The 25219-nt window shown below is 45.1% G+C and overlaps 1 protein-coding gene across 1 annotated transcript in view; it reads right to left on the bottom strand.

The window, feature by feature from the left end:
• Positions 1–1046: 1046 nt before the first annotated feature.
• The window catches only part of LOC149344222 (uncharacterized), a 50053-nt gene continuing 25880 nt past the window's right edge, over positions 1047–25219 (bottom strand). Inside the window, exons 4-7 of the mRNA XM_089547178.1 lie at positions 19915–19938; positions 14026–14079; positions 7805–7832; positions 1047–1207 (exon numbers count right to left, since the gene is read on the bottom strand). Of these exons, the coding sequence (XP_089403304.1) occupies positions 1047–1207; positions 7805–7832; positions 14026–14079; positions 19915–19938 (267 nt within the window). The remainder of the gene's footprint in view (positions 1208–7804; positions 7833–14025; positions 14080–19914; positions 19939–25219) is intronic.

Genomic DNA, 25219 nt, shown 5'->3' with positions numbered 1-25219 from the left:
ACGTTAGATAAGAACCGAAAGTGCTTATAGATAGAGAAATATTTCGATTTATTTTCTGTTATGTACAACTTAACTTTCATCAGCCTCACCGCGCTTGAAAGCAAATGATAGCATGAACGAGCTTTTCACTTGGCTTCACTGGAGCTACACATGTGAAATATGGTTTTGGTCAAAATATTTACATTTTTCTTTTTCAGCCACTGTTTTGTCTTGATTGCTTTCCTGAGAATTCACCGCGTAATTAAGAGGACTCTATGGCTTAATTTAAAATTTTTGCTTTTCATTTACGCGCAAGCGATATTTCAAGAAAAATTTGTGCGTTTTAGTGTTTTCTTGTTTGTCTTGTGCTTTCAAATAGTACTCAAGCCATAAAGCGATCTTGCGCACTTACCCTAATTATACAGGAACTACGTGCCAGATCCATACATTCCCATAGGCGAGTGAAATACGACCTAAAGGAATATTCTTGGCAGTAGCGAAACTGAAGACAAAAGCTTAAAACACATACATATTAAGAGAGGCAATGGAGAGATTTGGCATACCGGAGACGTACTAGCAAGACTTATACCAGTTTTACGTACACCTGTTGAACACGAGCAGTAGTTTATCCCGGCCAACCATTTTCACTGTTCATGAGGAGCACCCCTTACGTAAAACCGGTATACGTCTCCGTTACGTTAAATATTTCTAATATTCCATAGGTTTCTTACCTTAACATTTTTTATGCACTACGCCAGGAAGGCAATTTGCAAAATTTAAAGATCAAACACACGCAAGAACAAGCAAGAATAGAAATCAAAAGGTAATCTTGCAACCTCGCAAATGTTTTTAACATCTCTGCGTGGAGAACAAGGATTATGTAAAGACATGTTGGCGCACTGAACCATCAGTTGATAATCTCACGCCAGTCTTATCTGCCCTTTCAGAGCCGCGAATAATGTCACCACAGGAGGCAAAGAAGCTCGTACCAAAGATTTATTACTACCAAAGTTCCCCGTAAGGGCAGTTGCCTTGAAGACAGTAAAACGGTGCTCGAGGACTGAGAGCTACTCAAAGTCACCGAACCCGGAACTGCGCCGTCTGACCTCCTGGAACCATTCGCCTTGGATGGTGCGCCATCCAATGGGCGCGTCGGAGGTGTCGTCGGGCATTTTATACTCGTCATTGTCATCGGTCTCCATGTCTGAACTATTTGTATCTCGAACGACTGCCGGGATAAAGGAGATATTTGCGGTATCAGTTCTATTTCACTTTATTGCCATGGCTTCATGTCGCATTCATTTCGCGATTCATATACATCGTGAGGAAATCTGCGTTATGCGTACAAATATCAAATACGAAAAGCATTCCTGCTAACGCATGGACTTTGCTACCGGATCTTCAGAAGAATGGCGTGCGCTAGTACTAACCTATACAAAATTGACACGGTATTTATTACCTGTACGAGATGTGGATTCCAAGCAGCAATTTCTTTCTCTGTTCTGGGATTGTGTCTCCAATAAACAAGTGAACAATTTTTTTCCCTTCAGTGCATCTGAAGACCACAAATGGAGTCCGCAATACTTATTTAATACTTTTGGAGCACCATCGAAATGCTGACCACTTTTTCCATCATCTATGTGCTGCGCGTACAAAGAACTATTGCCTGAGAATTTATGGAGCTCAGAAGCGTTTGAAAAACAGTAGCATGGCCACTGAACCCGGCATTAACCCAGCATAAGTTGAGTTTATTTTACGCTGCGACCAGTATTCAAGGTTATTACATAAAGGGTGGAGTTATGCACATTTTCGTCTGTTATTTTCGGATATCTATCATACGCTAAGATTTTGCAGTAGCCAACTCCTTGCATTGACGAAGTTTAACGGCCACCAGACGTGGAAATATGCTTCATATTATCTGACTGCGCTTTTCCTAATGTAAGCAGCACTTCCTTCAACTCTACAGCAGAAAGTAAGAAGATTAGCACAAGTGATCGACGACCGTAGCGGTAGCACTGCACCGCGTGGCGCTACGGTTCGCTAACGAACTGATAGTGACAGTGTCAAGCCGTTCCCGTTTTTGCAGCGCACAGCTGACTGGCAAGATGAAAACTGTCATGCTCCTAGCCTAAAAATCGTCGGAGTGCCACTGTTCTGACCTTTGCTTTGAGATAAAGCAAACGAAGGGAAAGGTGTATAACTAGGCCCCTGGGACAATGGGCACCTTTGTCGCGTTTTAAGCTACGAAACCGATGAAGAGTGAGAGCTTAGAAAGCAAAGGAAAGGAGCATAACTGGCCCTATGGGACAGTAGACACCTTAGTCGCGCTCTAAGCTACGAAAGCACAGGAAAGGTGCATAACTGGCACCCTGGGACAGTGGACACCTCAGTCATGCTTTAAGCTACGTGGCGGTAGTGACAAATGTGCGCTGCATGCAGTGGCATTGGGAACGTTTTAGCAGAAACACGGCACTGAAGCATCCGCCATGGTAGCACAGAGGTTAAAGCGCTCGTCTACCGAGCCGAAGTACCCGGGTTTGAACCCGACCGCGGCGGCCGCGTTTCGATGGAGGCCAAACGCAAAAGGCACCCGTGTGCTGTGCGATGTCAGTGCACGTTGAAGATCCCAAGGTGGTCGAAATTATTCAGCATACCTCCCCTATGGCACCTTTTTCTTTCTTCTCTCATTCCCACCTCCTCTCTTCCCTTATGGCGCTGTTTAGGTGTCCACCGAGATATGAGAGACAGATACTGTGCCATTTTACTTTCCTCAAAAAATCAATTTACATTTACGTTTACCATAGGGCTTCGGCGTTCATTGTTTACATTGGTGTTGATTGATTGATTGAAAACATAATTTAAAGAAAGGCAAATACCGGAGCCTTTGGTGGTCCGCCTATTCCGGCAGCCCACTGGCCTGCGCCGCAGCGTGGGCCTGGCGAACCAGTCCACGTTTCTGGTCGGGGTCCTCGCTGTGCAGAATGGCCTCCCATTGCACCAAATTGGGATTCGAAATCTGTCTATAGCTGCACTGAATTGGCATGCCCACACCATGTCAAAAGCTGTAGGTATTTCTCCACTGTGCGCGCACTCTGGATTGTAGAGTGAGGGGTACCATTGGTGGAGTTACGAGAGTGTTCTGCCTTATCTAGAGTTTTGTGATGTGTGGGGTATGTCTGTCTGGCCTGTCTGTAGGTATGTAGGTGTTCGGCGAAGCTGATTATGAGCTGTGTAACGTGGTCCTCTGCCTGGTCGACTAATACCCCTGTCACACGGGCACTTTCGATCCTCATTGAGTCAATGCTCATCGAACTCAATGCAGATCGACGGTTGTCACACGGCCACTTTCAAGCGCAATCGAGCTCGATCCTGCTTGACTCGATGCCGGCCCCTCAAGCGTGCTTGAGGTTCCAAGCACAATCGAAAGCACTCTCGCTCTCACGAAGCTATAAAAATAAAGACTAGTTAACAAAACAAAAATACAACTGTTGCTGTTGTAATTGATTAAAATGCAAGACAGAACATTCTCAGGCACTATGCCTGCTTATACGCAAACATATCTATATATAATCTCGGCACCACGCTCCAAGCTTCGCCGTCAGTCTAAACAACAAAGATGGCGTCCTCCTACTCGTCGACGCGCAAACTGTGGAGCGAGCGCGAGACAGCCGCTCTCATCGACTGCTGGCTAGGCCGCGTAGATAATTTGCGGCACCAGAAGAGAAACGCCGTAGTCTACGCAGAAATCGCGGAGGCGTTGCGGACCCTCGGGTTCTATCGCACAAAAGTAGAGGCACAGAGGTGCGTCGCACGTCTGGCTACGGATTTGGCTGCCGCTGCCCCCGACTGCACAGTGTTGCCGGACATCACCTTGTTATGGCTGTTGGATGAACGTTTGGCGCCACCTAACACACATGAGGGAAACTTCTCAATGAGCATTGAAAATGCCCGTGTGGCACCGAATGTTTCGAGCGTGCTCGAAAATATCGATGCAGATCGAGTTCAATGAGCATCGAAAGTGCCCGTGTGACAGGGGTATAAGGGGGAATCCAGGCATAAGAGAGCTCAGGCTTGCCGGTGGGCGGCATCATTCCCTCCCGTGTGTTCCGTGTGCCCTGGAAACCATGTGATTGAGACTTGATTAGGAGGATATTTGGCTAAGAGTGTGAGACCTGATGGATGGATTAGTTTTTTGTTGATATTTCTGCAGGAATTTTGGAAATCTGTGAGTACATTATGGTTGGGTTGCTAGCTAGCGCTAGCGCAATGGCTGCCTCCTCTGCGTGAGTATGGTGAGACGTGCGCAATGCCGCGCAGTTGATCAATTTGCCCTCGGGATTTTTTATGGCGATGGTCATCCGCCCTTGCACTGGACCTGATGCATCCACGTAGCGCGAGTGGCTATCCCATTTCTTGCGCAGGCTTTCGGCTCTGGCGTTTCTTCTCTCCGCGTTAAATGTCGGATGCATATTTCTGGATATTTGATGGACATTGACATTCTTGCTGATCGTTAGAGGAAGTTCCGTCCGTCGGTCGACCGTGTACGGTACTGTGAGGTGCATTTGTTTTTGCACCTGTTGGGTACTGAGGTGCATCAGGCCACAGTTTTACTTCACACATCCGTACCATACTTTCCGGCTGGGAGGCAAATACATGGCTGGCAATCAGCCGCCTTTATGGCACATCCGGCTGAGGCATCAGGAATCCGAGCTGTGCTGGCACTCAGTGCCGCACCCATACCACCATCCGTTTCTTCCTACGGCTCACGTCCAGCGCAGGCACGCACACCACGAGTGTTAATAATTGATGCTCTATATTACCGGTGTGTGAACTGCTAGGAATTGATTGCCTACATCTGCAGACAGCTTATCCGTCCGTAAAGGCTTGGTTGGATCACGCTGCGGAGCAGTAACGGCACATCAGAGTACGTCAGTTACGGCGCACGTATTCAACTTTGTGGCAACGGAGACACAAAGGTTACTTCTTGCACAAAATCAGGCACTGTAGACACAAACTGCCAAAAGATGAGGCACGTCGTTGACAGTGACGCCATCGGCAAGAGTCGAGGCAGTGTTTTACTCAAAGCAAGCATCCCCTTAATTTCAAAAACTCTCCAGGGCTCCACTGAGATGGAAGGAGCTCTTTTGCAGCAAACACGAGGGGAGGAAAAACTTTCTAGATGCTCTTGGATCTAAAGAATATTGAGTTTACAGTCTGCTTGTGGGTCGAAGAACAGATAATGACAATTTTTCAACTGTAGGTCGGCAGAATTCATCAGCTTAGCTTTGTCTAACGTTCGTTCGTTCGTTCGTTCGTTCGTTCGTTCGTTCGTTCGTTCGTTCGTTCGTTCGTTCGTTCGTTCGTTCGTTCGTTCGTTCGTTCGTTCGTTCGTTCGTTCGTTCGTTCGTTCGTTCGTTCGTTCGTTCGTTCGTTCGTTCGTTCGTTCGTTCGTTCGTTCGTTCGTTCGTTCGTTCGTTCGTTCGTTCGTTCGTTCGTTCGTTCGTTCGTTCGTTCGTTCGTTCGTTCGTTCGTTCGTTCGTTCGTTCGTTCGTTCGTTCGTTCGTTCGTTCGTTCGTTCGTTCGTTCGTTCGTTCGTTCGTTCGTTCGTTCGTTCGTTCGTTCGTTCGTTCGTTCGTTCGTTCGTTCGTTCGTTCGTTCGTTCGTTCGTTCGTTCGTTCGTTCGTTCGTTCGTTCGTTCGTTCGTTCGTTCGTTCGTTCGTTCGTTCGTTCGTTCGTTCGTTCGTTCGTTCGTTCGTTCGTTCAATCGTTCGTTCGTTCGTTCGTTCGTTCGTTCGTTCGTTCGTTCGTTCGTTCGTTCGCTCGTTCGCTCGTTCGCTCGCTCGCTCGCTCGTTCGTTCGTTCGTTCGTTCGTTCGTTCGTTCGTTCGTTCGTTCGTTCGTTCGTTCGTTCGCTCGCTCGCTCGCTCGCTCGCTCGTTCGCTCGTTCGCTCGTTCGCTCGTTCGTTCGCTCGTTCGTTCGTTCGTTCGTTCTTTCGTTCGTTCGTTCGTTCATTCATTCATTCATTCATTCATTCATTCATTCATTTTCGACAGATTCAGGTAAGTTACCATCCACATGCTGGACATCTGGAAGTGCCCGATGGAACTGGTCTCACTTAGGTTGACGACACCACAACAAGAAATCTGTAAATTCCTGAGCACGATAGGGACAGCCAGCAAAAAACGCATGCAGAAAAACGGAGTTGAAGATAAGCTTACCAACGGGAAGACAGGGCAGAACAGTACGATCAGTATAACTGGCGGCGTATGTCAACACAGTACCTCGGCCTGGGACCAATTTATTCCTTTCAGCGAGCAGCATAAAACAATTGGGTGTAGGCTGAGTTTTGATAGACGCGAAATATTGGGCGTAAACAATGTTTTTTGCAGGTAGACAGCACCACCTCCTATCTGAAAGCGTGATTGGGTGTCCACTGATCCAGGAAGACAGTTCTGCACGTCTTAAACTTTTTCATCGGAATGCCAATTTACCCTGCATACCGGAATGGAAGCCTATGCTCCAGTGCCACGTTTCTGCACTAATGTTGTTGACGCCAGTGCGCGTATCGCACATCTCTGTCACTATCGCCACACAGCACAAAGCGCGAATATTAGTTTGATAGTAGTTGATTGGTTGGTTGGCCTCGAATAAAATGGCACATACCCACTACGGGGCAGTGGCCGAGACACAGGCGGTGTGACATGCACAGCATGGGAGTGTATAGCTCTAAGTCCGAAAATTATCAAAAAACTGCACTCCTTGTACATGGGTGCATTTGTATCCGCTATGCACCCTGGCGAATCCCCCGCCGTGGCTATGTGCCATTAAGTCTGAGGACATTATTATGATTATCATCATTTACTGCAGTGTAACACGGCCGTGATCGGCTACGGTGATTACCTAGTGTTCATTGCACTGACCAGGGAAGCTGATCTGTTCGCTCCGCCGCGGTATCGAAAGCCAGTCGCGGCAATATTTATTTTATCTATAAATGGTTTCCTCAAGGTCACTCTCAAGGCCAAGCTTCGCACACACCGGCGAGCCGGTTTGGCCTCGTCGAGTAGTGTTCGCACTAAAACGCCACCATTCGGACTCCGTCTTTCTCCCTGCGCCCTCGCCGCAGCGCAACACACCACGTTCTAAACTGCCAGTCTCTCGCGCTGGGTTTGGAGATCGTCTTAATCAGCTTCCATCCGGGCAGCGCGAGCAGATCAGCTTCGCTGGCCACTGCTTTAGAGTAGTAAGCCCATGCCGCAGCCGACACATTGCGTGCATGCTTTCGTAATCACAGCCCGTAGATATTCTTAAGCGCCTTTCGTAATTTTAAAAAAAGCGTGTCGTGAGTCGTGGAATTCCAGGCACATAGACTATACAGGTTCTTTCAGCGCTTCGAAATTCTTCGGCGTGGATGTTTCGACCAGTCATGCACGTCCAGTGCATCGATCTTTCGATCGCGGTGGACGAAGAGGTTCTTAGTAGCCATGGGAATGTACTACACTTGTTATGTTCATGACCTGAAGATTTATGCCTAATAAATACTCGTTATGTGGGCAGTTCTGAATACTGTAATGAAATCACGCGAACCGGAGGGACCGACCCGACCTTGCTCAACGGGCGCCCGTACCCCACTCTATGTCTCTAAACGCGGCGTGAGGACGCGTTTTGATGACCTGTCTTGGGCGTAAAGGCACGACGTGCCGAGTAATTTAAGTAGACAGCCAGGGTACAAAATGCACTGGTACAATCATGCACGAGCAGAAACACGAGTCAAACAGGAGTAGAAAGTTTTAACCGCGATAAAGATTTGTTTCCTCTCGGCACTTACTTCTCCTTGGTGGAAATTTGAAGCCATTCTGTGAGGATGAAAAGCGAAGCGACAAAAAATTACTTTTTCTTTTCCCCGGATAATTGCCATGAATGTTACTAAAACTAAACTAGGTGGCGTGTGTTAGTTTTCTAACTTAGCCTAAAACAGTGTGAAAAACGAGAAACTCATACGATAAGCATAGTGGTTCGGGGCTTTGTCTAGGGAAGATGATTTATCAGTAGAAAAGTCGGATATTTGATTTTAACAGAAGCAACGTTACCAGACACAAAAGAGATGACCGACATCACGCTCTTTATCACTTAGGCTTAAGAATCACAGCTGATAAAGGAGTTCAGGCTTATGGCAAAGTGGCAAACTGTCAACACTTCCAGTACACTCCGATCATGGTATGTAAACACAACCCTCGGTTCTTTAAACACAGATACACACTTGCATGTGCTGCGCAGGCACAGCTAACCAGACTAGTGTCATATTTCTACAATGCCACACCTTAGCTATCGGTATACAAAAAGGGTCACCGCGGTGCCGCAGCTGGTATGGTGGTCGGCTGCTGACCCGAATTATGTTGGTTCGGCCTCAGCTACAGCGGTCGCATTTCGATGTAGGTGAAATGGTAGAGGCCAGTGTACTGTGCGGTGCCAGGGCACGTTAAAGAAACCTTAGTGGTTGAAATCATCCGGAGCCCTCCATTACAGCGTCCCTCATATCCCGTGTTGCTTTGGTAAGTTAAACCTCATAAACCAAACGATATAAATAATTAAAGCGGGTAGTACTTACACATTAGCATCCATCCAAACGCAACAATACCGGTACAAAGGAAAGATATACAACTACATCGGAACTTTGTAGTTGAAGAAAAGGACTTGGGGTAGCAGAAAGTTGGGCTAGTTGGTTGATGTGCATGCTGAAAAAATTGCGCAGAAACACGAGGACAAAAGAGACACAAAGACAAGGGCGAGCGCTACTCAGAACTGAAGGTTTATTCCAAAGCACATGCGCACATAAATAGGTAAAAAAAAAAAAAGGAGCACACCAAGCTAACATCAAGAATATCACATGTCACCCCCAGTATACCCGAGTGATTAGGCCAAAAAGCGGAACTCCTTATCAGAGAAGCGGACGGAAGTCTGGCTGTTGCATTTATTCATGGAAGCGTTTAATGCGTATCAGCGGAGATAAAACAATTCTGTTCAGGCATAGAGATCAACTTGTGCGGGAACTCATGGAAGCGTTTCATATGCGTATCAGCGGAGAAAAATGCCTCAGCCAGACTTCCGTCCGCTTCTCTGATAGGGAGTTCCGCTTTTTGGCCAAATCACTCGGGTATACAGGGGGTGCTGTGATATTCTTGATGTTACCTTGATGTGGTCCGTATTGTTTGTTTCTTTTCGTATTTATAAGTGCAAGTGTTTTGGAATAAATCTTCACTAGTGAGTAGCGCTCGTCCTTGTCTTGTCCCTGCTTTGTCTTCGTGTTTCTGCGCAATTTTTTTAAGTTTGAAGAAAAGGACGTCTATCTGATGGCAGTACGAGGCCGAGTATACTAACCGGATATTTTGGGTACCAAAGCAAGGACACATACGCCAAAATAGTTGCAAATTATATTAAGGCCAGCACCCCCAGACACCAGTCCATTTCGACAAGTGGAGCAACAGTCAGCAAATGCTTGCTGCGTGCTCACATAACAAATAAATATACAGTTTGCGCTCGAACCAGAAACTCGGTAATGAATCACGGCTGGTTTCAACACCTTCGCCAAAAGTCGCCGGGACCACCCGTATTAATAGATGGGAACTTTTACGTACCGCTCACGGCTTGAGGTTACCTCCGTGACTCCAAAAGAGGCGATCAAATTGGCACTTTTTATAGAAATAAAGGTCACACTGCTAAGTCACCCTGTTGTCGCAACGCTGCGTGCAACACGTATGCACTCACCTTCCTTCCGGTGGATGTGACGTCACACCGTTACCGTGGCTATATCGACGTCCGCACTATTTCGACACAATTTCGCCATTTTTGCCTATAATTAATTAACTAATTAATCTACAGTCGCCAAACTTGGCTTCTAGGTTCATTTTTGGCTCTTCTCTCTGAATCAGATGTTCATTTTCTTCTGTCTTTTTTAGTTCCCGAGTTAAACGCGTGTAACACGCTTTCTCAACGGAAGACAGTATGAGCATTCAAGGCTTTCGCCTTAAAAACCAGAATGAGTGCAAAGGAAGGCAGAGGGAGTCATCTTTAGTAATTAAAAAATATCGCTACTCATGGACGCTATTGTTCTCACTCTCGAACGCAGAGCCAAACTAGCGCTCTCAACATTCTTGTATCAGCATATTCAGAAGCGCATAGACATAGATAACGAGAAATTCTCGAACGCAGAGCGAAACTAGCCCGCACAACATTCATGTGACAGCTTATTCACAAGCAGATAAACTTAGATAGATACATTAGCTATGACGCAACAAGGACCACAAGACGCAAGCACTCAGAAACTCTAACCGAGCAAGCGTTTATATCAAACGCTTCAAATTTTTATTCTTTCCACAAGCCATGACGGAATAGATTAGCATGAATGCTTCAATTTCTAACAGCCCATAAGTAATCGTCTCTTTTGATCACTTATCAACTAGTCACCGGAAATATTATTATAAGGCACCAATGTTATCTTTTCTTTTTTTTTTCAAGAGGTTTTTTCTGTGATATAGTTTTTTTCGAAAATGTATGACTAATATGAATATGATAAAAAGAGAAAATATAGAAGGCTTTCTTGACAACATAAAGTGAAGAAGCGAATGGGGCAGCCTCTAGGTGCTTAGTCAACGTTTCGGAAAGAGGTCTTGTCTGTTCATCATTACCGAAGTATAGATAGGGCCTGCACTCCAAATAGAAAGCCCCAATGAGGGGATTGAGGCTATGACGTGGGAAGGATGGCTACTGAAGAATACTAACCAGATCATATGCAGAACTGCGATAAAAATGCTCCAACTGATGGGAATGGAATCCAGGCATTGGGAAGGGTGGAGAGATAGCGGGATAAGTTGTATGTCTACTCATGGGGATCTGCGACAGGTGGAATAATATGACTAGTTGAGTTTACTGAGACAAACTAGGAGAAAGCAATTGAGCACCCCAGCATAACGAAAGCCAGAGAAGCGAAATAAAAAATAAGGGGTGAAGAGAAAGTGAACAGGAGGGTGAATGAGTGCAAAAGCCAAGGGTCCCCAAGAATAGACAACAAAGCAGGGGGGGTGGGGGGTGGGTTGTAAGATGAAAGATGAAAGAAACGATGGGAAGGCCAGTGTAATGCGGTTTTGCCTTTCGGTGTTGTTTTCGCTCTCACCAGGTCAAGACCTTTTTAAAGAATTGCGTAAGGGCCGGAATACACCTAAGAGAGTGTGGGTCCTTTGGAGATGTTGACCCCTGCTGTTTGTAATGTTTTAAATTTGACAACAAATATACATAGATGGAAATCGATTCTTCCTTTCTACGCTCCAATCTGCTGTGTTTAACGTTTTAGATTTGTGGATTATGCATAGTTCTAAATTCATTCTTCCTTTTTCAAATCCATACTTATGTTACTCAATCTCCTACAATTTGCTAAAACATTAACTACTTGGCAAAGCTTGTCTATTCCCAGTTTTTTATATGTATGCCCCTGGAAGCTGATATGTGCCCTTCCTCCCGTAACACTCGATAGGATTTGAAGTATTTCCAAATGAAATAAATATGTAACCAACCCACCAATCACCATACACCGAATCTCGGCCACTGTCATTTCACTTTGTTTTTAATCGTAATCAGTGAGCCCTGACGTTGCAATCTGACAAATCTGTTGTCTTCACGCGCGACATATAAGCAGATGTATGCAGTATTTAAGCTAGTATTTAGGTTACTACCAAAGAGCGGTAAAATGGCGAGATTATTTATCCACACATAAGTAGCTTGCGATGGCAAATTCTTCGCGCAAAGATGTGAAATAAGGCAGTGTGTCGCTGGAAGCGGTGACTAGAACTCCTACATAACATCTGAAGTTGGACGTCTTGTCAAAACGTTCTGTTCAGTGTTTTTTTTTCTTTTAAGGCGGAAGCATTTAATGGCTCATACTTGCGGCCATGACTCTGTCCGTCCGTCCGTTACGTCTGAAGTGAAGGTCAAAACTAGTCATTACTAGCCACAAGTCATGACTAAATAGTCATTAACCAGTCACCAACTAATTAGTCATGCCTAGTTAATCATTAACAATTCATGGCTAGTTAGTTATGGGGCGACTTCGATTGGCTAGTCATGGCTGTTAGTCACGGCTTATGACTAATTAGTTAAGACTAGCCAGTCCAAGTCACCCCATAGCTGCCTCGTGTGTGCCTACGGCCGTTTTCGCATTGGTGGCTTACTGCGCATGCGCTGAGGTGTAGCCCCTGTCGCGCGTACTGCTCTCTCTCCAGACGCATTGCAGCAGTCGGATGCGACGGGTGCCTCCCAAGAGCTTTCCCGATTCTCCGGCAGGGCGTGATTTCGCTGGCAAGCTTAAATGCAAGCCTAGAGAGCGCCAGCAAAGTCGCGTGGAAAGGCTTTCACCTCTCGAACTTTAGATCGTCAAAGTGCCCCTAAATTTTCTGTCGCGATAGTTCTTCACTTCTATAAAATGAACCTCTACTGAGGGGCTACGCGTAATACAGTGTGGCTTCTCCCTCACTGAGGCGCCGCCGGATAAAGGAGCAGCAAGCACGGTCTTTTGCAAGTAAAAAGCTGGAGCGGCTGCTACCACTTGGGTTGAATGGTTTCGTATCGGGATCTTCGACCCACCCGCGCGATGCTGAGTGGTCCGTATCAATAAGACATTAGTAGAATAATATTCCCCCTCTCGTATGTATTCCATTCATATTAGGCATGCGCAGAAAAACTGTTCGCGATTTTTGTCCAACATGATGGACTGAGTCGAGTTGCAGTCGTTGAATTTTTGGTTTTTAGACTAAATTTTTTCAGCCATCATTACTCAACGTAAGACATTAGCTAACCGCAGATACGGAGAGCGCAGACGCTTTAACTATATTTCTTCCTGTGATGATGTTCTTCTGAATTCTAAAGCCAAGCACTGGTTGCCATTCTTCGCCTATGACGAACTAGCAAGAGATGGTGGCAGGCTTACCCCTTCGTTCTAAGACTTTTATAAAGCCATTGTACTGCTATGTTTTAAGAAGCAGGAGACAGTGTTCAGGAGAGCACTATTAATTGGCAATATGGGTGTTAAGTTACTGAAAGTTAGCTGTGCCTGTGTTTCGCATGAACTAAAACCAAAGCCCCTGCAGCTGTTAGCAGCATAACTGCTGCGCAATTATCTCACATCTGTAATCTCGTAATAACTACAGGCGAGTTTACAAATAAAATTAATCTAGCAAGGATTTTTGTTGGGCATAAGAGAGGGCCATTCTACAATGTAAATAACTGAGAGACAGTCTTAATCATTTTCTATATTTTGAAACATAGCTGAACGCATCAGTAATAAAAGAATGGCTGTTTTTTAAATGGTCATAATATAATCGCTAAGCAGTAACGCGGATTTTATAAGAATAATCAACGGAAACAGCACTCCAAGGAATTAAACAAGTAATTCTTGAGAATATAGGCAGTAAAATATTCACGCTAGGAATTTTTTCAATTTTTTAGAAAGAGATTCGACTGCTTCCAGCATCAGTTTCTTTTCCGGAAACTCCCCTTATATGTGATCCGGAGTCTAGCACTCTCACGGTGTCTAGCTGTCTTTGCCTTCATTTAGTAGCAGTATTTATTGTGTCAGAAACCATACGTCAGAAATTGCGTGTGCTGCGAGTGCTAACAGAGTGGCATTGCCACGTCAGTCTTTTTTCGGGCATTTTTTATGCCACCTAGAGCAGCTGTACACCCTTTTCTCAAATAAAGAAATCAAGGGCGAAGAAAAAAAGAGAGAAAGGCAGAAAGGAATAAAAAACAAGGAAAGAAAGATAGGAAGGAGGAAAGGAAAGGAAGGAAGGAAAAAAAGGAGAAAGAAAGAAAGGAAGAAAGAGAGAAAGAAAGAAGGAAAGAAATGAATAAAGAGAGAAGGAAAGAAAGAAAGGAAGGAAGGAAGGAAGGAAGGAAGGAAGGAAGGAAGGAAGGAAGGAAAGAAGGAAAGAAAGAAAGTAAGAAAGAAGAAAAGAAAGAAAGAAGGAAAGGAGGAAGGAAGGAAAGAAAGAAAGAACTTACCGGGAAGCATTTATTCCATTCGTCATCCACCGCTAGCAGCTTGGTCATGCATTCCTGGATAGGTATGGCAAAAAGTAGTATGTTCTAAAATTTTGCTTTCCGCTTTAGTCAAGTCAAGAATTAATTGGCTGTAGCCCCAGACCGTATATTTGCACATATAGAAGCACTACGCTAGCGTAATTCCCACACCTCTTATATCGGATGAGTATTAAAGACTACGGTAACATAGTAAGCCTGCTCATGGAGAAATGCGGGGCGGCATTTGGTACAGTTATTATACAGCAAGCTAGAATAAAGCTGGAAATATGGCTCCATCACCACGAAGGTAAACTTATTTGGAGGAATACGGCGAGAAGTTTGGGGTTAAATGTAAGCGCTCTGAACGGCATATACTTACCGTTGCAAACACGAGCGCATGCCATTTTGAGTAGGCGCAAAAGCTTTCTAACATTGTACAAAAGCAGCCACCCTAATGTTACTGACGAAACAGGGATGGCTACTGCTAACAGCTGTAATACAGAGAACTTCCGGTACAAATCTTAACATTGTCAGAAAACAAAAGCCGCCGTAAAACGTCGGTTATATTGCCGCGAATGTTTGTAGTGTTCGTTTGTTCATTCTTCAAAGTTGCCGGCACGCCGCTTTATCGGTTTGTTTGTGATGCAAGACGCGCCTAGATTTATCTCGCTTGATCGCATCCAGGCGGAGCCGGCACTTCGTAGTTTCATAGTGTTCTAGTAACTTTCCAAGCTTTATCTCGAAAGTTCGCCATCAGCTTTAAACAGAGCACGGCTGAGATCGTCGGGGGTTCGACAACCGCCGAGCACGCTTGTTGCTACGCAGCCGCCGAGTGATTCAGTTCTTTGCGGGCGCAAGTCAGCTCAAATAAAGTGTTACGTTAAGAAACCATTTTCGCTGTTTTCCTGTTCGCCGGACTGCAGTCACTACTACGTGGCATATTAAGTGACAATATTAAGTAATTGAATTTAAAAGTTGTAAAAAAGCAGAAGAGGCTCCACTTAAGCCTATCAATGTTACATCACTTTCGTAATGCTGATTGGTACCAAGCATGGCTTATATGGAACAGCTTCAACAACTAAAATCTAATGAGATTTTTTTACGTCGAGCTTTCCGTGATCAAAAGCAGAACAGCCTGCCCTTCATTTTATCAAGCAGGCTGAAAACGTGATATTTAATATCGAATTCTTAATCAATCATCTCGCGATTATGCAGCTACATTCTCAACATAACATCCATAAAAGAAGTAAAAGTTGTAATACTATGGACCATCACGAGATACCTTGTACTGCGCATTATTGCTGATACACGATTAGTTTTGGTCGTTCTGGTCAGAGGGAGCACTGAGTAAAAAATAAATGTGCTCGCAGTTCCAGCTCTTTCTTTTTGAGTGCTCCCCTACACATAGAACTGTTTCCTAGCCTCATCTGCGTAGTTTGGCAGAGCAGCACAGACTACTCAAGTGCAGCGGCAACCTAAGCCTCTCTCTCACGACGTTTGGCACACGGTGCAAAAATTAACGATCAGAAACAAAGGGGCATTTGAGCAGCGTTGATCTTTTCGCAATCTACTCCTTTCAGATTGCAATTTGGGGATAACTCGAGCGGAACAGAAATGAATCATCTATTTAACTAGCACGTGCTGCCTATTGGCTTGAACCTGAGTCAAGTCTGTGTTTCTTTTTCGCCGCTGCGTGATTATCGGCCGTACGCGCCATCTTCCTTTTTCTGTATTACAACCGCCATCTCTGGGCTGTCATGTGTAACACAGAGATTATCATGCGCACAACGAAGCGCTATGCATGACCGAAAACAGATGCTCAGGGAATCAGTTCAAGGTAAAACAGCAGTAAAAAAAAATTGCTCTATTCGGTATTCGAAGGTACGACTGGTCCGCTGTTAAAGTGCACTTCACATAGGCGCGCTGCAGTGATAAATGGCGAGAATCGGCGTACATGCCCAGTTAGTGCGGAGGCTGGAGTCAGCCTCGCGTCCTGTTCTACGGCACTCACCTTGCAGGAGGTCGAAAATAAAGCACGCGAAGGTTGTATTTGCAACAAAAGCTACATTCTCCTCCCAGCTACATAACAAATGAGCATTTTCGCGAGATATATTTCTTTAATTTTCGATTCCTCTGAAGCAATCTCACTGGGACACAAAAGTAGTGCAGGAAAAACATCTCCCACGTCATGGTTCACTTTCTGCTCTGAACTTATGCCAACAATGTTCTATTGGTGCAGTCCGGCGATTATTATGTGAAACACGAGGAGGCTGTTGAGGCGTTTTTCCGTTTTCTAGCTTTATGTCGCTGTCATACTTGGCCGGTACTTGAAGTGTTGTGCGTTGGTAATAGAAGTCAAGGAATGTGTATATCATACGCATTCAAAGCGAGACATGTTCTCTGATGATCATGTTATGGCATGATCATCACAACGAAATGATTAATTGTGCCTAATTACTCGATATTGGTGTGTATGCAAGCCGTGTCCTTTATAGCGATATTATTCTGCCCATGATGAGGTGTAAGAAGCAGAGATATCATTAGTGTCCTGAAAAACCATGTGATGTCATTACTCATGACTGAGCGAGCATGTCATCACACGCACGTGACGTCGGCAAGCTCGAAGTGACGTTATTACCAATCGGGGAGTGGTACCGGAAGTTGCTCTGTGAAACCGGAACTGGTAACCGGAAGTTACGTACCAAAACTGGAAGTGTTGCAACAAGAGCTAGACACGTTCTTTGTAGTATCGCAACCCAACCTGCGCATTGTTTAGGCATCGGATAATTTTATGGATGTCGGCGTTGTGTCGCTGTCGCACTCGGCCTGTAGGAACTTGGTGTGTTGTGCTTTTAGGAATACAAGGTGTGTCTAGTTGCATTACTTACTGTGTTGCGTGTTTGTAGCAGAAATCAAAGCATACGTGGTTTCATTGTGGCATATGATGACGAATGCCATGTGGTGCAGGGTCGTTGATGATCTTACCATAGCCCGACTCATCACGACTAATTTATCGATGGTGATTTTGCATGGAGGCTCTGTCGTTTATAGCAATTCAAATGTATGTGCATGATGAGGTGCACAAAGCATGACACAAGATATGTGGTCATGAAAAGCATGGTCACTTCCGGTCTTGTGACGTCAAGTGGCATGAGAGGTCACGCTCACTCTTTCATCTCGAGTTGTTACATGTCGTTAATACACATCACGTGTCATTTATAGGACTTGATACACACACGCAGTGATTGCTACAAATGATACAGCGGTTCCTTCACACCATTCAACTGGAATAAATGAATTAGTCATGATGACTCACGTCCTCGCATCATTAGCTATCATATATCGCGTGGCATGCGTAATCATACACCATTTCCATGCATTTCCGACTTTCCATCATAGCAGCAGACCAGGTACCGACCAAGTGTAATAGCGACACAACCCAGAACGCCGATAAAATGGTTCGACGGGCTTCTATGCATCGCGTTAAAATCAGTAGACGCCTAGAAAATGCACATTCTGGATTGCGGTAGTACAATTTACCCATCAAGCTCGTGTCAGAATGCTTCGCGCTCGGTGACGTTACTTCCGGGCTGTAGCTCAACTTCCGATTTCGTTGTGTCACGTTCAGCGATCACTTCCGGATTGGTAACGTCACTTCCGCCCTGGTGACTTCACGGATGTTAGGTCAGGCTGGCTCAGTCACGAACGATATCACATGCTTTTCGAGATCACATATTCTGTGTCATGCTTTGTACACCTCTTTATGCACACACATTTGCATCGCTATAAACGACACAGCTTCTATGAACACCAATCACCATAATAAATTAGTCTTGATGATTCATGCTATGACATGACTATCAACGATCATGCGGTACTGATCGCGCGGTACACTGCAGTACTGGCAACTGACCCTGCATAGAAAGAAACTCGCAATATATGGGCATACCATCACACCACCTATAGCTGCAGCAAACATAACAATGATTCAAAGGGCCATACGGTGTGCCTATATATTAGGGGTTTCCTTCAATAAAGGATAAGTTGTCAGTAGCGCGTTTTCTTTTCCACTGTCTTGTGAATGTCGCGTATTTTGCGCTAAAGTTAGTACCTAGAACTATGCACCGAATAGCCCAGCAATAAGCGTAACTTGAGTAAACCTGTGCGATATGCCAAGTAAGTATGGCACGCAGCAGTAGTGTCTTCTGTGTTGAACTCTGTCACATCAGTAGCTTTGTATAGCTCGTTCCTGTTCCACTTATACCTGTTTGCGTTCCTTTAGCTAAAAAACCTGGCATGTTATAGCGTCGCGTTATTGTGCGAGCCGGTTTCCTGAAGCTTAGCTTCCTTTAACAAGTTTTTTTTTCTTTTTTAATGAATTCAGAAAATCACCACGTGAACATCATGCAGATATCACAAGTGTGACTGCTCAGCAAGCAGTTTCATAAACTCCGTGAGAAGTATACCTGGAAATTACAGCTGGGCATGCCGTAACGGTAGTGCAAAGTTATACAGGTCGTAGCCTTTTGTGGGAAATGTTTAGCTTCCCACCAAGAGTGCACAAAAAAAAAGTGATCAGCGTCTTTTAAAACAATCAAAACTTATGAAATCGTAAAGCAGTTGGACAAACGGTGCAACTCTTATGATCCCACCCTTATTATAAGTGTGACAAGAATACTTTGCACCTTTTCGGGATCGTGGAAAGGTGCGAGTTATAGACACGGAAATGCACCCTTAAGGGTGCAGTTTTGTTTGCAGCGTACCTCGTGCGAATACATTTCGGAAGTAGATTTTTCTCTAAAGCCAACTTCCCCCGCTATTTCCGAACGATGGTCGCGCTCAAAAATTTAATGCTTAATGCAGAGACGTGAGCCTAGTCACCTAGTCAGACACTTGGTCTTGTTATACTAGTCGCAAACTCCGGAAAGCTTATTACAATGACTGCTTTCACCTTCGCTGGTTTCGGCTAGCTAGCAAGGCAGCGTGCACGAACCAGGACTAAGCTCAGTGCATCGTTTCTTTATCACAGATCTCGTGCGTCACTAGCAGTTACTTTAGGAACCACTCTAGACCTAAAGCGCGTAAATCAAACAGCGCACAGTGCAGTGGCATGCGCTTTCGCCACAAGGTGTAAAGCACAATCCCCACGAGATTATCAAACGGCACTTCAATTTTGCGTTCACCGTTTACACCGGCTGCATCGTGTATCTTCAATGGAGAGCATTAGCCTGCTCGCAAAGAATCCAGGTCAGCGCAGAATTCTTTGAGATTCAGGTTGTGATGTCTAGATTAGGCATTGCGGAGCAATCCTATCGCAGTGTCTCTCAGTACTAAGCGCAGATATAAGCCTTTGTCGACGTAACTCAAAATACCCTATCCAGAAAACTACACAAAAGCCGCCATAGAAGTTTCACATGTGCTGGACTGGGTCTCGGTGGCTTTTATGAAAACAGTGTTGGTTGCTAAAAAGCCAGTTTCCTAATTCATCGGCGTGGTGTTCGAAGTGTTGCCACTGTACACGAGGCCACATCTGCGGCCGGCACTTTTTGGTGTTGCAAATGCGTCTGGTTGCAGATGTGTCTTGAAAATTGCAGTCCACAACTACACCACTGCGATCCCAGAGCACGAATAGTCGAGAAAGTGGCACCCGCTTATACAGAGGACCGTGCAGATCGCGCTGTATGGCGCGGAGACCTCTTTAGCCTCGTTGTCCACCTTTGTGCGGCAAGCTGACGTCGTCCACTGTAAGGCAATCTTTTCGTTTCGGAGAGCTAGAATCGCCAATACTAGGGTTGCAGCACTCAATAATTTATACACTTATTAACCTCGCTTTGCTCCTAGTCATTAGGGATAAGCCTGAATTATGCTCACCAGTGTTTCAGGAATGTCGTCAACCTGTTAGGAAAGAGAAACCCAAAAGTGAATTCAAAAAAGAAAAAAGGCGCTTCAGCTTTGGGCTGGCTGCTACGCAACTGTTATCCGAAGCCACTAAATTAAAGTAGAATCAAGAACACGAAAGCACTACCTCGAATACAACCATTCTTTGAAAAATAAAGCAGTTATTGCATTGCCAAGCGCCAAGCAAGACTCTTGAAACATGAGTGCGTATCCTCCCACGTTCTCAAAGTGGAAAATGCGTCTCATTTTCACATTTAATGGTTGAAAACTAAACTACTTATTCTCAGTTTCCACTGTTGGCTCTTTACCACCATATAATCTATGCGTAAGCACTCAGCGCTTAGAAGTGCGCGCTTTACGGCGTGTCCATAATGTTCTAGCTATTCCATCCTATTTGTTTTTTATTGCATTTACGTGTTGCCGAGGAAAATACATGCCCCATAGAGGAATAAGTGCATTTTTTTCCGCAGTGCTACCGGCAAACGCATACGATTCCGATGAACCGTTATTTGTGGAGCCCCTGTATGCATTTTTTTTTTTACTAAAGTGCACACCGAGCGTGTGTTGCCAAGCAAAGTCAATTAAATAGCTGATCGACAAATGATCACCGTTCCGGCTTCTCTTGTCCGGAATAAAAATTTAATCCGGCAGTGGCAGCGGCAAGCGCTGGACGTAACCAGCTTACGTTCCTTTCCATTCACAGGTTCGGTTCCGGTCCCGCAGCTACCTGTAACTCGGACCGTGGGCGCTTCGAACGGCTATTCTGGAGACCAATGATATCGGACATCTACCTGATTTTGCCTTGCGTATTGAGTATTCATCATCTGTTATCAAGAATCGACCACGCCACGTCGTTCATGTGACCAACCTCTTTTTGACACCCCCAGCCCCGAGTACAACAGTTTGGCAGGGGCAGCGGCAAGCGCGGGATGCAACCAGCTTGCGTTCCGTTTCATGCCCAGGTCTGTGCAAATTTTAGCCTGAGACTACCATAATTTAACAGCTGTGCGCTGTTGCTGTTGCTGCCACCACACTTTGCCTCCACGTGCATATGACGGCTTATTGGGCCTAACACGAAATCTGAAATTTGCATTCTCTATAACGAAGAGATAGAGGCCTGATAACCTAGTAAAATGCAAATAATTAATTCGAAAAATGCAAAATTGAATTGAATTGAATGAAACTATTCTTATCATCTATAATACTGCACGGGAATTAGCGATCTCGCGGGAAAGACGATAGATGCAAACGTTCGTAAGGCATACTTCTGAAGGAACCAGCGCACAAAACACAACGGACAAGAAAAAGGTGGTACACGACGGACAGGAGCGCTCCTGTCAGCGCTCCTGTCCGTCGTGTACCACCTTTTTCTTGTCCGTTGTGTTTTGTGCGCTGGTTCCTTCAGAAGTATGTATTACCAACTAGCCCAACAACAAGTGTTGTTCGTAAGGCGTCACCTCCATCCCATAGAAAGCGAGGGCACCCTGAAGCGGGTCAGAAAGCACCGTTTCTGGGCAAACAAATTTTGCTGTAGCTGCTGCCTTCACTGAGTTGAGCCGGAAATTAGATATACTCATGCCTTTCAAAGATACGGTAGATAGCACTGAGGGCTGAGTGTAGAGTATCCCAGACCACTTAACGAAATACCAGACCGCCTAGACAGTCAACACGAAAAGGATAGCACAGCACAAGAAGCGGCTCGCGAAACTCCAATTTGCGCAACCAACAGAACTACAGCAGTTTAACGCAGACTTTAATGAGCTCCAAATGAGAAACCGAAAAAAAGGCCGAGACTCATGCCGCTCCTTTACTGAGGATGAGGACGTTATACCTAAGATTAATGAGATTCTCAGGCTAATTAAGCATGTAGAAATCGAAAGCAGATAGATTAAGGCATGCCACCATCTTCCAACAAAGCCGGGCAACATTCCTGGGATCATTGTCCACTTTGAGAAACAGGTTATGCGCCACCAATGGCTACAGAACACGCAACAAGTCAAAGAGAATTGCAAGGGGATGTATCTATGTGCAAACATGGCTTGTAGAAACCAAGCCGTGCTTAAAACAGCGAAATAAAGGGCAAAACTGAAAGTGCCGCTATGTATGGCACTCGAATGAAAAGATCCTCATTCGCAGAAAACAAGCTGGCCCTGCATATCTCACAAAGAATGTAGACAACCTTCACGGCTTCGTGTCGTAGGTACTACATAGCCAGATGAACCATGGTGACTTATGCTTTACGCATTGGCTGCTTACAGATATGTGCTAACAAAGAAAATTTGTGACACTCTACCGCGAGAATTATGCAGCTCATCAACCCTGAAATGTTTGCATGTAAATGCATGTTCCTCTAAACCAGGGGATCTCAAACTTGGTTCCGCGGAACACAGGGGTTCCGCGGGCTGTCTTCTTGTGTTCCGCGAGAACCCTCACCGGCTCTGACCCGGCAGCTGATATGAGACTGGCGCTGAGTGCTACTGAGCCACGCTTTGACTTGCTCTTAAAAGGGAAGCTGGTTTGGTTTGGTTTATGGGGTTTAACGTCCCAAAGCGTCTGAGGCTATGAGAGACGCCGTAGTGAAGGGCTCCGGAAATTTCGACCACGTGGTGTTCTTTAACGTGCACTGACATCGCACAGTACACGGGCCTCTAGAATTTCTCCTCCAAAGAAATTCCAGCCGCCGCGGCCGGGATCGAACCCGCGTCTTTCGGGTCAGCAGCCAAGCACCATAACCGCTGAGCCACCGCGGCGGCTTAAAAGGGAAGCAGTACCACCCATCACATTAGTATTCGTATCAATCTGTGCAATAAACATTTAACTTTCGCAACTCTCTCTTTGCAAAAATGCACTCGACAACATTGCTGGTAAGTGAAAGCGGGCGGGGGGGGGGGGGGGGGGTTCCCTGGAACTTATTGAAGGCTTTTGGGGTTCCTCCAAGCAAAAACGTTTGAGAACCCCTGCTCTAAACTAAGGCGATCAATTTCACATTTGCTTAATCGTTTCTTTGATGTTCTAATGACGTCAGAAACCTGGCTACATGACAATGGCTTCCAGAATCCGTCGAATTCTTTCATTTATGTCAGTCGCGCCACATGGGTGGAGGAGTGACCATTTTTGTAAGCAAGTAACTCAACTTCCAAATAGTAGTACAGCTGTGCCATATAATGCCGACGTCGAGGTTGTCTCTGTAGCATATAATAACGTTATAATGTTCGTGCTCTATAGGCCACCAAGCAGTGATCTCTCATTACTCTTTTCTAATGCGGAAAACTACATCCTGTTTAGCATGCAACTTCAACACAGTGTCGTAATTAGCTGTGATTTCAATACTGACATGCCATGTTCTTCAAGAAGTAGTGTGCCCCGCCGCGGTGGCTCAGTGGTTACGGCGCTCGGCTCCTGACCCGAAAGACGCGGGCTCGATCCCGGCCGTGGTGGCTGAATTTTGATGAAGGCGAAATTCTAGAGGCCCGTGTACTGTGCGATGTCAGTGCACGTTAAAGAAACCCAGGTGGTGGAAATTTCCGGAACCCTTCACTACGCCGCCCCTTATAGCGAGAGTTGATTTGGGACGTTAAACCCCAAGAAACCGCACCAATCAACAAGTAATGTGAAGCTTGATGTATTGCAAAGGACATTTAGATGTAGCATTTTTATGAAGTTACGAACTCGCATCACTTCAGCAACTGAAACATTATTCCACCTTTCCATAACCAATATGAATCCTTCATCCGTACACTCAAGAGATACATTGCCGCGATCTGAGTGTTTACAAAGGTATCTATCTCCTTTGTCCAAATTTTTCTCAGCTGTAAAGTCCGCGACGTAACCCCTGCTCATTGTATCATGAAAGCCACTTTAGCCTTTTTCTGTCTGGATACCCTACGCGAATTGTGAAGCTATATATACACTCAAACCGAAGAAAACAAAGCCTTCAAGTTGTTTTTGCAGCTATGATGCAGGTTATATATGACTAAGGCGTAATAACAAAATTACAAAATTAAGAATAATCATAGATTCATGACCGCATTAAGGTGAAGAATAATCTGTATCACACAATAAATCTCGCTATTTTCTATCAGACAAATATGCCGATAGAAATAAAAAAATTGGAGGACACACCTAAGCTGCGCCTTAAAAGTATGACCTGGTAGCGCAATGGGTTAATTGTCATATATGGAGAAGGTCATTCTCGACTTTACATTCATAGATCCCTGGCAATCCTGATATCAGTTCTGGTGCTGTGGCACAATGGTTAAGCGATGCGCCACTGCCCTGCGACGGCAAGTGCTCCCAGCGGCAGGCTTTGTCTGACCGAAGTTCCCCTTCCAGAGCGACAAGTCATTAATTTAGCGGCTACTTGCCGCGGTGGGCAGGTTGTGATGGCGCTGCAAAGTGACGGACCTGGATGGCCGGCATGATTTCTATGTGGTTATTTGGACACAAACTGCCAGAGTCATGCGCGTGATTTTTCGCTCACAACGCCGACGCCGACAACGGCGACACCGCATTTTCTGGGTAACGAGGCCCTCAACGTTATGGCGTTAATAGTGACGCAATATATGCAAGAAAGCGCAGTTTTGAAGGCTGCTTCAAATCGTCAAGCCGTTCCGATGATCTTTGGAGGCAAATTCGATCTTTAGACTATAACTATATTAAGAAAAGCACTGTATACAAAATTATTCATAATGTCTGCGAGTATATCAGTGAAACGCTGCTGAGCTGTTTAATTAATGTTTTACACTTCAATCAAGCCCGCAGGTGACCTTCACTAGTACTATTATTGATAGGTGTCCATCAACTTCGTTTCTTCGCCCCCAAACGGAAAGCAAATCATCTGCACGCTCTCCGAATTAAGCAGTAGTTCTTGTGACTGCAACGACATACAGATCCGCCAAAAGAAATTAGTTATAGACATAATTTCTCTTTCCGGGGAATACGTTTATAAGTATTACATTGCAAGTCTACCTTTCCTGCAGATATGTCAGTGGCAAAGGTTGCTGTCTTTCACAAAAAAAGGTAGTAAGAACGAGCTAAATAGCTACATGCCTGTCAGTATTTTGCAGGCACTTTCAAAAAATAAAAATAATAAGTAATAAAAAGAATAAAGAATCAAAATAAATTCAAAACAGAACGTGTGGAAGCATTTTTAAGTGTCTTCAAATAGTGACCAACTGCCAGTAAGGATTTTGAAATGGTCGCTCAACAGTGGTTTGCCTTCATCAGAAGCACTATATAGTTGAGCCTTTTGAAAAGAAAAATATCGACTTGCGTTTCT

Source organism: Amblyomma mixtum, chromosome 5, assembly GCF_055824585.1.
Source record: "Amblyomma mixtum isolate Tamu chromosome 5, ASM5582458v1, whole genome shotgun sequence".
Classification (NCBI taxonomy): Eukaryota; Metazoa; Arthropoda; class Arachnida; order Ixodida; family Ixodidae; genus Amblyomma; species Amblyomma mixtum.
This window is presented reverse-complemented; position numbering and strand designations above follow the sequence as displayed.